The 14,037-nt window shown below is 61.3% G+C and overlaps 2 protein-coding genes across 4 annotated transcripts in view; both read right to left on the minus strand.

The window, feature by feature from the left end:
* Positions 1–893: 893 nt before the first annotated feature.
* Positions 894–5,866, minus strand: CPLANE2 (ciliogenesis and planar polarity effector complex subunit 2). 2 transcript variants are annotated; one of them, XM_051773488.1, is made up of 5 exons: positions 4,790–5,866; positions 4,533–4,712; positions 2,533–2,657; positions 2,336–2,466; positions 894–1,159 (listed from the first exon to the last, which is right to left on the minus strand). In XM_051773488.1, exons 1-5 carry the CDS (start codon positions 5,199–5,201, stop codon positions 937–939), a joined length of 1,071 nt encoding a protein of 356 aa, XP_051629448.1. In that variant the 5' UTR covers positions 5,202–5,866; the 3' UTR covers positions 894–936. The 2 variants fall into 2 exon arrangements, with proteins under 2 accessions (XP_051629448.1, XP_051629447.1); XM_051773487.1 differs by lacking the exon at positions 894–1,159 and having other exon boundaries at positions 1,220–2,466; positions 4,790–5,201.
* A 1,632-nt stretch (positions 5,867–7,498) lies between these two features.
* The window catches only part of FBXO42 (F-box protein 42), a 45,958-nt gene continuing 39,419 nt past the window's right edge, over positions 7,499–14,037 (minus strand). For both annotated transcript variants that reach the window (XM_051773486.1, XM_051773485.1), the window contains exons 5-10: positions 13,425–13,578; positions 12,402–12,512; positions 12,088–12,184; positions 11,187–11,243; positions 10,593–10,709; positions 7,499–10,008 (exon numbers count right to left, since the gene is read on the minus strand). In XM_051773486.1, coding sequence (XP_051629446.1) covers positions 8,953–10,008; positions 10,593–10,709; positions 11,187–11,243; positions 12,088–12,184; positions 12,402–12,512; positions 13,425–13,578 — 1,592 coding nt within the window. In that variant the 3' untranslated portion in view covers positions 7,499–8,952. The remainder of the gene's footprint in view (positions 10,009–10,592; positions 10,710–11,186; positions 11,244–12,087; positions 12,185–12,401; positions 12,513–13,424; positions 13,579–14,037) is intronic.

The raw sequence follows: 14,037 nt of genomic DNA on the forward strand, positions 1-14,037 counted from the left end.
CCCACGGGATCCACAGCACCCCAAATCCCCCATTCCCCCATCCCCAGCACCCTAAATCCTGCAGCACCCACACCCCCATGATCCCATGGCACTCCAAGTCCCTGGCACACCCCACTTACCCTAAATCGCCCAGCACACCCCCACCTTAGCACCCCAAATCCCCCCACACCCCCATCCCAGCACCCCCCAGCACCCCAAATCCTTCAGCCTCTCCAGTACCCCAAATTCGGCAGCCTCCACATCCTTATGATCCCATTGCACCCCAAATTCTCAGCATCCCTCTACCCCAAGGCACCTCAAATCTCCCAGAGCCCCCATCCCAGCACCCCAAATCCTTCAGCACTTCAGATTCTCCTGAACCCACATCACTGTGATCCCACTGCACCCCAACCCCCCCCCAATCCCCCAGCACCCTGATCTTCATCAACCCCCAGCACCCCAAATCCTCCAGCATCTGCAGCCCCCCAAATCCCGCAGGATCCACATCCCCATGATCCCATTGCACCCCAAATCCCCAGCATCCCAAATGGCCCTGCACCCCCATCCCAGCACCTGCAGCCCCATGATCCCATTGCACCCCAAATCCCCCAGCACCCCAATCTCCATAACACACAGCACCCCAAATCCTGCAGGACCCACATCCCCACGATCCCACTGCACCAACCCTCCCAAATCCCCCACACCCCCATCTCCACAACGCACAGCACCCCAAATCCCCCGCACCCCAAATCCCCCGCACCCCTATCCCAGCACCCCAAATCCCCCGCACCCCCATCCCAGCACCCCAAATCCCCCTGCACCCCAAATCCTCTGAATTTCAGGAACATTTAGGAAGTTCAGGCACCCCGGGATCTTTTTCATAGAAAACACAGATTTTACTCAAAAAGCACCTTTTCTGCTCCCGCCTCCCCCCGGAGCCGCCCCCTGACAGGGGGTTCAGCTGGGGGGGGTCCCCTCCTCCCCCTGGGCCACCCCGGCGGCCACCTGGTCCCTCCTCCAGAGCTGCTCCGCCAGGGAATCGAGGATCGGGGCCGCCCGGGCCAGCCCGGCCCGCGCCCCCCCCGGGGCCGCCCCCGCGCGCAGCACCCGCACCCCCCGCGCGGCCTCGAGAGCCCGCACGTCCCGCTCGGTCACGGCCGCGTGCGGGGACAGGTCGGACCTGCGGGCACGGGGGGTCAAGGGAAACGGCAGCACCCCAAGACCCCCCCAACCCCCCCCAAAAACCCCCCAAACCCCGCGGGAGCTGCGGATCCATCGGTGCGACGAGCTGGGAACGGGCTCTGCAGGGGGGAGACGGGATGGGGCAAACCTGCCCTGGAGGGGGACACGAGGTCACGGGTGACACCAACACCCCAAAAATCCTCCCAAAACTCCCCAAAAATTGGGGGGAGCTGGGAATCCATCAGTGCAGTGAGCTGTGAACGGGCTCTGCCGCAGGGGGGACTGAGTGGGGAGAAATCTGGGGGTGCAAACCTGCCCTGGGGGGGGACACGGGGTCACGGGTGACACCAACACCCCAAAAAATCCTCCCAAAACTCCCTAAAAATCAGTGGATGCCGTGAACTCAAGGAGTTCAGCCATGTAATGAAGTGTTGCCCATTCTCAGCCTGCCCAGGGATGGAGTGGGGTGAAATGTTGGGGTGCAGATGGGGACGCAGGGCCAAGGGTGACACCAACACCCCAAAATATCCCCCCAGATCCCCTGAAAATCAGTGGGAGTTGCCAATCCATCAGTGTAACGAAGTGTTCCTGTTCTCAGCCTGCTGAGACACCAACTGGTGTGAAATCTGGGGGTGCAAATCCACTCGGGGGGACACCCACGGCCAAGGGAGACCCCAACACCCCACAACCCACCCGTAGGGGGGCAAAGCCCCCTAAAAATCAGCCGGAGCTGTGACCCCCTGGGTGTAATGAAGTGCTGCACGTTCTCAGCCTGCCCAGGGATGGAGAGGTGAGAGATCTGGGGGTGCAAACCTCATTGCGGGGGGACACACACAGACAGGGGAGACCCCAACACCCCAAACAATCCCCCCAAATCCCCCAAAGCCGGTGGGAACTGTGACCCCACCAAACCCAGCAGTGCAATGAAGTGTTGCCCGTTCTCAGCCCGCTGAGATGCCAAGGGGTGAGAGGTCTGGGGGTGCCTGTGGGGGGGTGATACAGGGCCAGGGGAGACCCCAACACCCCAAAGACCCCCCCAAGCCCCCTAAAAACCAGTGGGATTCGTGACCCCATCAGTGTAACGAGGTGCCGCCCGTTCTCAGTCACACGAGATCCCACCCGGGAGGACTCTGGGGGTGCAAACCCCCTTCGTGGGGACCCCCCAAAAGGATACTTGGTGCCCACGACCACGGTGACGAGCCCGTGCCCCGAGAGGCGGCTCAGCTGCGCCGGCAGCTCCTCGAAGGACGCGCGGTCGGTGAAGGAGAACAGCACCAGGACGGCGTCCAGCTCCTCCCGACAGGCCTGGGGGGGGCCAAACAACGTCAGGGGGGTCCCGGGGGGTCCCCCCGCCCCGAAAAAGGGACTCACGGGCAGCAGGTGCTCGAATTTCCTCAGGGCTCCGTCCCCGCAGTCCCAGAAGTGCAGCTGGAAGAGGACGGGCCGAGCGCTGCCCCGGGGCTGGGCCGGCCAGAACACCGTGGTGGCCTCGATCCCTGGGGACACACGCGGGGCTGGGACCCTGGGGGGGCACACGGGCACCCCCAAAACCCTCCCCAAACCCCCGAAAAATCACCCCAAAACCCCCTAAAAAATCAGCCCAAAGCTCCCTAAAAAACCACCCCAAAGCACCCTAAAAAAATACCCAAAACCCCCTAAAGATCACCCCAAAGCCCCCTAAAAAAATCACCCCAAACCCCGTAAAAATCACCCCAAAGTCCCCTAAAAAAATCACCCCCAAACCCCCTAAAACTCAGTGGGAGTTGCCAATCCATCAGTGTAACAAAGTGTTGCCCGTTCTCAGCCTGCCCAGGTACGGATTTCCCTGGGGTGAAATCCAGGGTGCAAACAGGGACACGAGGCCAAGGGTGACACCAACGCCCCCCAAAATCCCCCTCCAAACCCCCAAAAACCCCGCAGGGGCTGGGAATCCATCAGTGCAACGAAGTGTGAACGGGCTCTGCCCAACCAGGGATTGAATGGGGGTTGCAAACCCGCCCTGGAGGGGGACACGGGGTCAGGGGTGACACCAACACCCCAAAAAATGCCCCCAAATCCCATAAAAATGAGCAGCATCTGTGAACCCATCAGTGTAACGAAGTGTTGCCCGTTCTCAGCCTGCCCAGGGATGGAGTGGGGTGAAGTCTGGGGGTGCAAACCCACTGATGGTGGTCAAGGGAGACACCAACAATCGCAAAAATCCTCCCAGAACCCCCCAAAAATCAGTGGGAGTTGCCAATCCATCGGTGTGATGAAGTGTTGCCTGGTCTCAGCCCCCTGAGACACCCGGGGGGGGAAATCTGGGGGTGCAAACCTGCCTGGGGGGGTGACACGGGGCCAGGGGAGACCCCAACCATGGGATCTGTGCCCATGGAGTCCCTGTATCATCCCACGGGGTCCCTGAACCCCCCAGGGTCCCTGCATCCCCCCTGTGGGGTCTGTGCCCTCCCCACAGATTCCCTGCATCCCCTTTGGGATCCCTGAACCCTCTGTGGGGTCCCAGAACTCCCCCATAGAGTTCAAGAACCCCCTCTATGGGATCTCTGCACCCCTCCTGTGGGGTCTGTGCCCTCCCCATCCCTGTATCCTCCCATGGGGGCTCTGAATCCCCCTTGAGGGGCCTCTTTGTGGGGTCCCTGAACCCCTTCTGGGGTCCCACCATCAGGGGTCCCTGAATACCGCCATGGGGTCCCGGACCCCCCCCCCCCCAAAATGGTCCCTGACAATCCCTGTAGGGTCCCAGAACCCTCTTTGGAGTCCTACCACCCTCCATGGGGTCCCAGAACCCCCCCAAAGGGCCCCTGACATCCCTGTAGGGTCCCAGAACCTGCTGTGGGATCCCACCATCAGGGGCCCATGAACCCCTTCAGAGGGTTCCTGAAAACCCTATGGGATCCCAAAACCCCCTGTGGGGTCCCTGAACCCCCACATGGGATCCCAGAGCCCTCTATGGGGTCCCACCATCAGGGGTCCCTGGATATCCCCAGAGAGTCCCAGAACCCCCAAAAGGGTCCCTGACATCCTTGTAGGGTCCCAGAATCCTCTATGGGGTCCCACCATCAGGGGTCCATGAACCCCCCCTCCCACCCCCAGGATCCCTGACACCCCTGTGGGGTCCCAAACCCCCTCTGGGGTCCCACCATCCCCACCAAAGGGTCCCTGAATCCCCTGTGGGATCCCAAACCCCCTGTGGGGTCCCACCATCGGGCGTCCCTGTTCACCCCTATGGGATCCCTGAACCCCCTATGGGGTCCGACCATCAGGGGTCCATGAACACCCCCCTCCCAGGATCCCTGAACTCCCTGTGGGATCCCAACCCCCCTGTGGGATCCCAAATCCCCCTCCAATGGCTCCCGCCCCCCTGGCCGTACCGAGGGTCTCGTGGTGCGCGGGGGTCGCGGGGGTCCCGGCGGTCCGGGGGGTCCGGGGGGTCCCGGCCAGCGCTGCCACCAGGGCGCTTTTCCCGACGCCGCTTCTTCCCACCAGGAACAGTTTGTAGGGCAGGGTGGGCACGGCCAGGGGGGGCGGCAGCGCCGGCCGCTCCAGCAGCCCTGGGGAGGGGGGACGGCGGTTTTGGGGGGTTTTGGGGGGTTTTGGGGGGCTGAGCCCGGGCGGGGGGGGGTCTCACCGAACACCCGCCGCCGGTTCCGCTGCAGCAGCGACTCCAGGTAGGGGCGGCCGGGGGGCGACAGGAGCCAGCCCCGCTCCAGCGGGGAATCCCGCGGCTCCTGGGAATCCCGCGGCTCCTGGGAATCCCGCTCTGCCATGGGGGGACCCCCGCGCCTGCGGGACACGGACGGGACCCCCCGTCCCCCAGGGGGGTCACTGCACCCCGCGGCTCTGGGGGGGCGGGGGGTCCCCTCTGACCCCCCCGGGGGCTCTGGGTCAGCCCAGGGGGGCCCTAAAAATTCCCTCGGGGTCCCTGAAACCACCTGTGGGGTCCCTAAAACCGCCCATGGGGTCCCTGAACCCCCCATGGGGCCCCTAAATCCGCCCAGGGGGTCCCTAAATTCCCCTCTGGGATCCCCCCATCCTCCCATGGGGTCCCTAAACCCCCTGTGGGGTCCCTAAAACCACCCGTGAGGTCCCTGCACCCCCCTCTGAGGTCTCTGCATCCTGCCATGGGGTCCCTAAAAATTCTCCTGGGGTCCCTAAAACCTCGCATGGGGTCGCTAAAACCACCTGTGGGGTCCCTGAACTCCTCTCTGAGGTCTCTGCATCCTGCTATGGGATCCCTAATAATTCTCTTGGGGTCCCTAAAACTGCCCAGGGGGTCCCTAAAATCCCCATAGGGTCCCAGCATCCTCCCATGGGGTACCTAAAAGTTCCTTTAGGGTCCCTAAAACCGCCCAGTCCCTAAATTCCCCTCTGGGATCCCCCCATCCTCCCATGGTGTCCCTAAACCCCCTGTGGGGTCCCTAAAACCACCCGTGAGGTCCCTGCACCCCCCTCTGAGGTCTCTGCATCCTGCCATGGAGTCCCTAAAAATTCTCTTGGGGTCCCTAAAACCTCCTATGGGGTTCCTAAACCACCTGTGGGGTCCCTAAAACCCTCCACAGGGTCCCTACCCCCCCCCCAGGGGGTCCCTAAAACCCTCCATAGGGTCCCTAAACCCCCCAGGGGGTCCCAGCATCCTTCCAGGAGGTACCTAAAAGTTCCTTTGGGGTCTCTAAAACCGCCCACGGGGTCACAGAAGTCCCCCCCCGGGTCTCCAAACCCCCCTCGGGGGTCCCACCACCCTCCCAGGGGGTCCCCGCCCCCCCACGGGGTCTGTGCCCTCCCAACGGGCTCCGTCCCCCTCCCCAACATTTAAAAGGGAGTGATCGCAGCCCCCCTCTCCCTCCCCGCGCTCTGTGCCCCCCGAGCCCCCCCAATTTGTGTCCCCACCCCCCCAATTTTCCGGCGCGGTCCCTTTAAGACGCGGTCCCTCCGCTCACCGCCGCTTCCGCGTGACGTCACGCACGGGGCGTGGCTGGAGCGAGACCACGCCCCGTGCCCGCGCATGCGCCGGGGAGGGGCCGGGGCGGCACGTGGAGGGACCCCGGCCCTGCTTCGGGATCCCCAGTTCCCAACGCTGCCAGCTTTTGGGATCCCCATCCCCAAATTCCAGCCCCCACAGGCTTTGGGGTCCCAAATTCCCATATTCCAACACCTCCCCCCGGCTTTGGGATCCCCAATTCCCAGCCCTGACAGGTTTTTGAGTCCCCAGTTCCCAGATCCAGCAGACTTTGGGGTTCCATCCCCAGTTTCCAATCCCGACAGGCTTTGGGGTCACTAATTCCCAACACTGGCAGACTTTGGGGTTCCCATCCCCAAATCCCAGCCCTGACAGGCTTTAGGATCCCCAGCTCCCAAACTCCAGCCCCAACAGATTTTGGGATCCCCATCCCCAATTCCCAGCCCCAACAGGCTTTGGGGTCCCCAATTCTCCCAGGCTTTGGAGTCCTCCTCCCTAATTACTGGCCCTGGAATGCTGTGGGGTCTAAAATCCCCCACACTGGCAGGGTTTGGGATCTGCAGTTCCCAGCCCCAGCAGGTTTTAGGGTCCCCATCCCCAATTCCCAGCCCTGGCAGGCTTTGGGGGCCCAAGTTCCCAGTTCTCCCAGGAATTGTGGTCCCCATCCCCAATTCCCACCTCTAACAGGGCTGAGGGGGCCCCCAGTTCCCAACTCTGGCAGGCTTTGGGGCTCCCATCCTGTTTCCATCCCCAACAAGCCTTGGGGGCCCCAATTCCCACCTCCAGCAGGCTTTGGGGTCCCCAGTTTCCAACCCCAGTGAGCTTTGGGGTCCCCATTCCCCTGACAAGCTTTGGGATCCCTGGTTCCCAGCACTCCCCCCTCTTCCTGAACCCCCAACCCTGTTGCCTCCCTTCCCCCCCATTGCTCCTGGGACACATATTCCCCTTTTTTCACCCCCAAAGACCCCACATTCTCCCTTTTTCACCCCCAAACTTTTGGGAATGGCAGCAGGGAATTCCCCTCCGTGTCATTCCCTCCCCGAAATCACCGACCATCCATTTCTTTTCCTTTTTTTTTTTTTATTTGTTAAACCGCTAAAAATTCCTCGGGATTGGGGGGGGAGGGACCCCCACGAACCCCCCAAAAATGTACAGAAGGTTTTAAATATCACCGGCATCGCTTCCCGTTCCTGCAGTCGGGAATGACGGCGGGGGGACACCTGAGTCGCGGGGGGGGCACCTCGCTCACAGCACCAGCGGCTCCCGGGGGATCCAGGGATCAAAGTTTGGGAGGAATTCCTCGTTAAGGGCACAGAACATGCGTTTCCGTGGCGGGGGTGGAGCAGGGACGGCCCCGGCTTGGTGGGATTTTCAGGATGTAAACGTTGGGAAAACACCCCTCCAGGGGTGCCCCGCGTAGGGAGAAGGAATCAACGCTCCATCTATCCCTTTCTTTTTTGGGATGGATGACCAAAAACATGCAAAGGGGGGTGGGAATCGCTGCCGAAGCCCCGACCGCCTTCCTAGAGGGAATATTTCACAGCTCACCCTTGGTGCTCCTGAGGTTTCTGGTTTTTTTTGGGACAGGGACAATTTTGCTTTTCCCTTGGGACAAATCATTTTGGGATGGACGGGAGAGGTCGGGTTGGACCAGGGGTTTATTTACAGAGGTGGCAACAGGGTGAAGCAAATCCCTCCCCATCCCCACACGGCTGGGATGGGATTTAAGGCTCCGACCGGCAAAAAGCTCAGTGGGAATGGAGGGAAACAAAAATCCCGGGAAGGAGGGACCACGTCATGGCGCTGCCGGCGTGGGGAGGGCTCCCTGTCTTCGGGGTCCTGGAGGTTGTTGACCAAAACCTGGCAGAATCCACCTGTTTTTCCCACCCCCCGGAGGGGAAAGGGAAGGAGGGGGGTTGTCCCAGAAGGACGCACAGGTTCAATCCCTTGGGATTTGAATGGAATCCTTGTGGAAGGAGGCATGTGCAAAGATGAGGTGAAGTTGCTGCAGAGGCTGCTCACGCCCTCAAATTCACCAATATCCATCCTTTTCCCTGGAAAACCCACCCTGTTCCCAGGCTCCAAGGGGCTGGTTTGGCCCTGAACGGGTTTGGGATGTCAAGTGAAATGAATCCTTGAAGTCCAGAGGGGAATTGGCAGCCAAACGTCTCCGTTTTGGGGAGATAAGTGGATTTTTAGGTGATCAGATGGGATTGGGGCCAATCCCGAAGCCTGATCCAGCACGGCAGGGAGAGGAGGGATGGGAACAATCAATATATTTGGCATTCTGACACAAAATCCTGTCCTTTCCTCCTTGTTTTGGCCCTGCCCAAGGACAGGGGCGAGAGCGGCAGGTGAGGCAAAAAAAAAGGCATCGTGTTTGTGTCGAGCAGGATTTCCCAGCGCTGGGCATTCCCAGGGGGATATTGCTGCTGTTCTCCTGAGGGAGCCAGGTGTGGAATTCACCCAGCTCCTTCCTCCTGCCTGCCAGAGTTTGGGTCGTTCCTACAAAACCAGGTTCACTCAAGCCCCATGAGGCTCTTGAGGAGCTCTGGAGGGGTTTCGGAGGGACGAAGCCTCCCAAACCCTCGGAAAATCAACCTCGTGGGGGTCCCGGATGGCAGAATTCCATCCACCCTGAATCCCCGGGGTCCTTCCGCCACCGGCTTCACTGGGGTCTGACTGGGCAGCACTGGAGGCTTTGCTCGGACTTTTATTGGTTTCCTGCTCCCTAATTCACAGTTTGGTCGCTGTGTGACGGGACGGGGGCCGGGAAGGACCGGGAAGAGCCGCGGGAAGGGGGAGGACGGGGGTGGCGGCGGGCTGGGGCCGCATTATCTCTTTGCTCGCACAAAGTACAAGGCATTTGTTTTGGGGTAGTATTTGACGTTCTGTTTCCTGTCCATGAGGCCGCCGAAGATGATGAGCTCACCCCTGCCCTGCACCACCGTGTGCAGGCTGGTCTCGGGGGGTCCCACCACGGAGCTGCTGTTGAACACTTTCCACTTGACCCTGCCCCGCTCCTTGGTGTCCTTAATGTCCAGCACGTACATCTGCATGGGCTTGCAGTTCATGCTCTGGTACAGGGGCTTGCCCACGTTCAGGGACTGGGGCGGGTGGTGGCCGAGGCGCCGGGCGATGGGCGGCAGGGAGTGCCCGTCCCCCTGGGCCGCGCCCGCCCGCGCCGGCTCCGCGCCGGGGGAGCCCGGGGACGACGCCGGGGGGGGACTGAGCGCCGAGGAGGCCGAGGCGGCTTTGGAGGCCAAGGCCTTGACGGCCTCCAGGCTGCGGCGGAGCGCGCCGGGGGACACGGGCAGGGAGCCGGGGGACAGGGGCAGGGAGCCGGGCGCGGGCGGGGGGCTGTGCAGGCCGTTGGTGTGCTCGGGGGGGATCCGCGCGCCCGCCGTCCTGCCCTCGGCGCCGTCCAGGGCCCTGTGCTCCCAGCCTGGCTCGGCGGCGCCCAGGCGCAGCTCCCCGTGCTCCGGCAGCGAGCCCCGGCGCGGCCCCGGCCCCACGCGCGGGTCGAGGCCCTCGGCGGCCGAGGGGGTGCCGGGGGACAGCGCCTGCCCCGGGCTGTCCGGGGGGGCTCCGGGGGACGCGCCGTCCCCGTTGAGCACGGGGGAGCCGTCCCCCCTGGCCGGGGACAGGCTGCCCTCGCGGGAGCCCGCCGGCGTGTGCCGCTGTGCCCGCGGGCGCAGGGTGCCCCAGCGGCCGTTCACGCAGGGAGCCTCGTCCGTGCTCCTCACCGGGGACTGCGAGCGGTATTCCCGCGACTCCGGCACCAGGGCGGGCGGCGTGGCACTGATGGGCGACGGGCGCGAGTTGAGGCTGGGGCTGAGCGGGGCCCTCCCGCTGGGGGCTTGGCTGAACACCACCACACACTGCCCCACCTGCCGAGAGAGGAGACGGGTCACGACACCGCGAGGAGCCCCCGGGAAACCAGGGGCTGGGGAGTGGGCTGGGCAGGGAGCAGGGGGCGGGATTCAGGAGCCCAGGTTCAGATTTTGGAGCCTGTGTCAGGATTTAGGAGCCCGGGTTCAGATTTTGGAGCCTGTGTCGGGATTTAGGAGCCAGCATTGGGATTTAGGAACCCGGGTTGGGACTCAGGAGCTTGGGCTGAGATTCAGGAGCCCAGTCTGAGATTTAGGAGTCTGGGCTGGGATCTGGGAGCCCAGGAGCCCAGGCTGAGATTCAGGAGCCCAGTGTGAGATTAAGGAGTTCAGGTTGGGATTTAGGAGCCCAGGTTGGGATTTAGGAGCCTGGGTTGGGATTTAGGAGCCTGGGTTCAGATTTAGGAACCCGGGTTGGAATTTAGGAGCCTGGGTTCAGATTTAGGAGCCCACTTTGCTGCTGAGATCACACCCCCAGGATGATAGTGGGTGGGATCGGTGCTTTGTTCCCCTGGCCAGGGAATGTGCCCCAAGGGCAGCAGGATGAGGGCTGTGTGGGGGCAGGGACCCCGCCGTGCCCGTACCCTGCAGGCAGGATGGCACCACAGCTCCGGCGCTCCGTGGTCCTCGTTCTCCACCTTGAGCGGCTGCCACGTCCAGGGGTTGGCCTGCATGTGCAGCAGCCACGCGTCCTTGAAGAGCTGCGAGGGAAGGGGGCACAGTTAGGAGCCTGGGGCGAGACTCAGGAGCCCAGGCTGAGAATTAGGAGCCCAGGCTGGGATTTAGGAGCCCCCTTTGCTGCTGAGATCATCCATCCCATCAGGATGCTGGTGGGAGGATTTGTTCCTGTGGAAAGGGAATGGTGACCCAAATCAGGAGCTGACTGCCTGGGAGTGACCACACCTCACCATGCCCACGGATAAATCCCTTCATTTCCATCTCCTATCCCAGTCCAAAGTCAGGGCTCATCCTTCCAAGGCTCAGTGAGCTGCTCAGAGAGCGCCTCGGGGTTTTTTCCTTAATTAAAGCAGCTCTAGCAACACCTAAACAGCTTCTCTAGAAAATCTCCAGCGTGGGCGCTCGGATTTGAGGGATAAGATGCCCCCTGGGCCCCCCCTGCCCCCAAATGCATCCCCCAGGGCTCCCGGTGCCGTGTCCCTGCTCCCCCAGGTACTCACGGCGTTGGGGCCCCCGCAGCCCCCCAGGATGAGGATGGTTTCGTTGTCCAGGACGATCTGCAGGGCAAAGAGCAGGGTCAGGGCTCCTGCCAGGCCTCCCAGGGCACACAGAGCAGGTTCTCAGCTGCACAGGTGCTGCTGGATCCTGCCTGCCCCGGGCTGGGCTCTGGAGCAGGGATGGAGAGCCGGTTCTGCCGGGCCTGGGGCAGAGCAGGACGGAGGGTTCATCCCACGGCCTCGGTCCAAATAAGCTCCTCTCACCCGGGAGAGAAATCTCCCTTCCCAAAGCTGAGCCGAGGCACAGGGGCCTCAACACCCCTCTCCAAAGGAGTGGGAAGGTGGGAGGATTGTTTGGGAGGCAGGTGCTGGCAGCAGTGTCTGTGAGTGCTGCTGGTGGGCGAGATATTCCCTCGGGCTCTTTTCCCAATGGATGAGGCACGTTGGAGCACAGCCCGTCTCTGCTGGGTGCCCTGGTGGGATGAGCCACACTGGGAATCACTGGGAAGGCAAGGATGGGGACACCTGCACCAAGCCAGGTGACACCCATGAGCTCCTGCCCCGGGCAGCAATCAAACAGGCGCTGCCAGCCCGTGCTCGGAGCGGGAACAGTCCAGAGCCACTGGATCCTGGGATCGGGAGAGCGGAGCAGCCACAACGGCCCCGAGCCAAACCACCCTGTGCTAACTCTGCCCTGATCTGAGCCGCCCCAGGGCACGAGCCTGGGGTGAGAGCAGCAATTTGTGTCCTACAAATGTGCAGCAGAGCTCTGAGTCACGCCCAGAGATCAGGAACAGGGAGGGAAAGGGAGGGCCCGGCGGGCAGGGGATCTCGGATAACTCGGGAATGAGCCGGGCAGAGCTGCCTGGCAGCGGGAAGGGAAGCTGAGCCCGGTCTCTCTCACCTGGGACTGGCCCCCCCGTGGGTGAGGGCTGGGCCCTGAGATGCTGGGCTTGGACCAGGCCCACTGCTCCAGATCCAGCACCCACACGTCGTTGCTCCTGCAGGGACGAGACAAAGGGATGAGGCACAGCCGGGCCTGGGAGCTCTGCCCAGGGCACAGGCTCAGGGCACACGGGGTTTTTGGCAGGCTGGAGCCTCGGGATTTGCCACAGGAGGTGTGCTAAGGCAGCAGTGAAATCCTGGGGAGAATTCCTTCTGAAACACCAGGAGCTATCCCGGGACATCCCAACACCCGCCCGGCTCATCCCAACTCACATCTGCCGAGATCCAAGAGATCCCCCAAAAACAATCATCTTGTCCTCGATGACACAGGAGGAATGTCCTGCCATGGGAGGGGGGCCGTGGGTGGTCATGATGCAATTCCACCTGGGAAAGAGGCAGGAAGACGTTCACCATTGGGAGGGAAAGGAAAACACTGGATGAACAGCAAACAAAAATTCCCAGCGGCCGGTAAAGAACATGTTCCAGAGGAAAACCACCAGGAAAACCTCCGAGTGTCCAAATAATAACGAAACTAATTAGAAATCCAATGTGCTAAACATTTTCAAGGCATGAGCCAGTCCCGTGGCCAAGGTGGGAATATCCCCCCTTCCAATTAAGTTTGCCCCGAATTCTTTCCAGGGAGTTTAATTACAGAGTTGTAATGACCAAAGTGCCCTGGATAATTGATACTTGGGAGGATGGAAAGTTCTCAGTGGGAGAGGAGCAGGAATGATCCCTTTGGTACAGCCTCTGCTGCTTTCTCACACACAGGATCGGTGGCAAAGCCGGGTCTAAGATCAGCTAAATGGTGTTGAAAGGGAACAGGAAAATTCCTGCCAGCTCCATGGGCACTGGATGCTCCATCCAGGAGCTGTAGAGGCAGGGATTTATAAAATGATGGAGAAACCTGCTTTCTCCCAGCTCCCTGAGGGAGCTGAGTTTTGGATCATGACTAAAAACAAGACCTCCAGCAGTTAAAGCTTATCTCAGAACCACCTCCCTGCTCACAGCCAGTGTGATTAAACACTGAAACATCCAGGTGGGAAACCTGGATGGGGATGCTCAGGGAGCCTGGAATATTTTAGGTACAAATCAAGAGCCCTGTGGCAGCAATCAGCACCCAGGAGGTGCCTGAGAGTGTCCTGTCCTTGGCTCCACTGCTGGGTTGTGGCTTTGCTTTTGCTTCAGAAAGAGCTTTAGAGACACCCCTGGGACACCAGGACCATGCCCAGCTTCCCAGGAGTTCCCCCAGCTGCATTCCAGGCACATTGCTCTGGGATCAAAGCCTGCCCTTACCAGTTTTTGGAGGGTGAGTAGGTGTGGATCTCATCGAAGAACCTCTCGGGCTGGTGCAGGGGGTAAGGGCTGGGCCGTGTCCACCCCCCAAAAAGCACCAGCAGGTCCTTGTAGACCACCAGGGTGGCCCCAGCCTTGGGGGAGGGGTAGGAACCTGGCAGGGATGGAGAAGGGCAGGGTTAGCAAAGCCATGTCTGAACAGCAGCCCCCGACTCCGCGGCGTTTCCTCCCGGAGCGTCGCAACACGGAGACTCCACCTCGCAGAAAAATGAAAATAAAGGGGGGAAAAAAGAGGCAAAATTAGAGCTGGGAGCCTGGGAAGAAAACTCCTGCCAATTTGTGTCAGCATAATTAGTAGGAGACTGAAAGCACATCTCAAAACATCTGTCACTCACTGGCAGGAAATTGCTGGTTTTCCACCGTATCCCTTCAAATTATTGCTTTAGCACTGAATAAAAGCAATAATTACCTCAAATACCTACTGACTGCTCTCCCCGAGGAAGGAGGGGGAAGGAATAGCAATTCCAAGGCATCGTGGCAGATATCTGGGAGCTCACGAGGGCAGCACACACTGAACCCCGTTTCTGCAGGATTAATCCCTGAACTTTGGGTG

Source organism: Manacus candei, unplaced genomic scaffold (genome assembly GCF_025592945.1).
Source record: "Manacus candei isolate 608988 ecotype Guabito, Panama unplaced genomic scaffold, ASM2559294v1 h1tg000169l, whole genome shotgun sequence".
In the NCBI taxonomy this organism is placed as follows: Eukaryota; Metazoa; Chordata; class Aves; order Passeriformes; family Pipridae; genus Manacus; species Manacus candei.

Bases quoted from the DNA above. Each gene is read 5' to 3' on its own strand.
- CPLANE2 (XM_051773487.1), bottom strand. From the start codon at position 5,201: ATGGGAGGATGGGGGGATCCCAGAGGGGAATTTAGGGACCCCCTGGGC. The intron at 4,713-4,789 runs GTGAGACCCCCC...CCCCCTCCCCAG, and splicing joins GAACCGGCGGCGGGTGTTCG to GGCTGCTGGAGCGGCCGGCG. The intron at 2,467-2,532 runs GTGAGTCCCTTT...GGCCCCCCCCAG, and splicing joins AATTCGAGCACCTGCTGCCC to GCCTGTCGGGAGGAGCTGGA.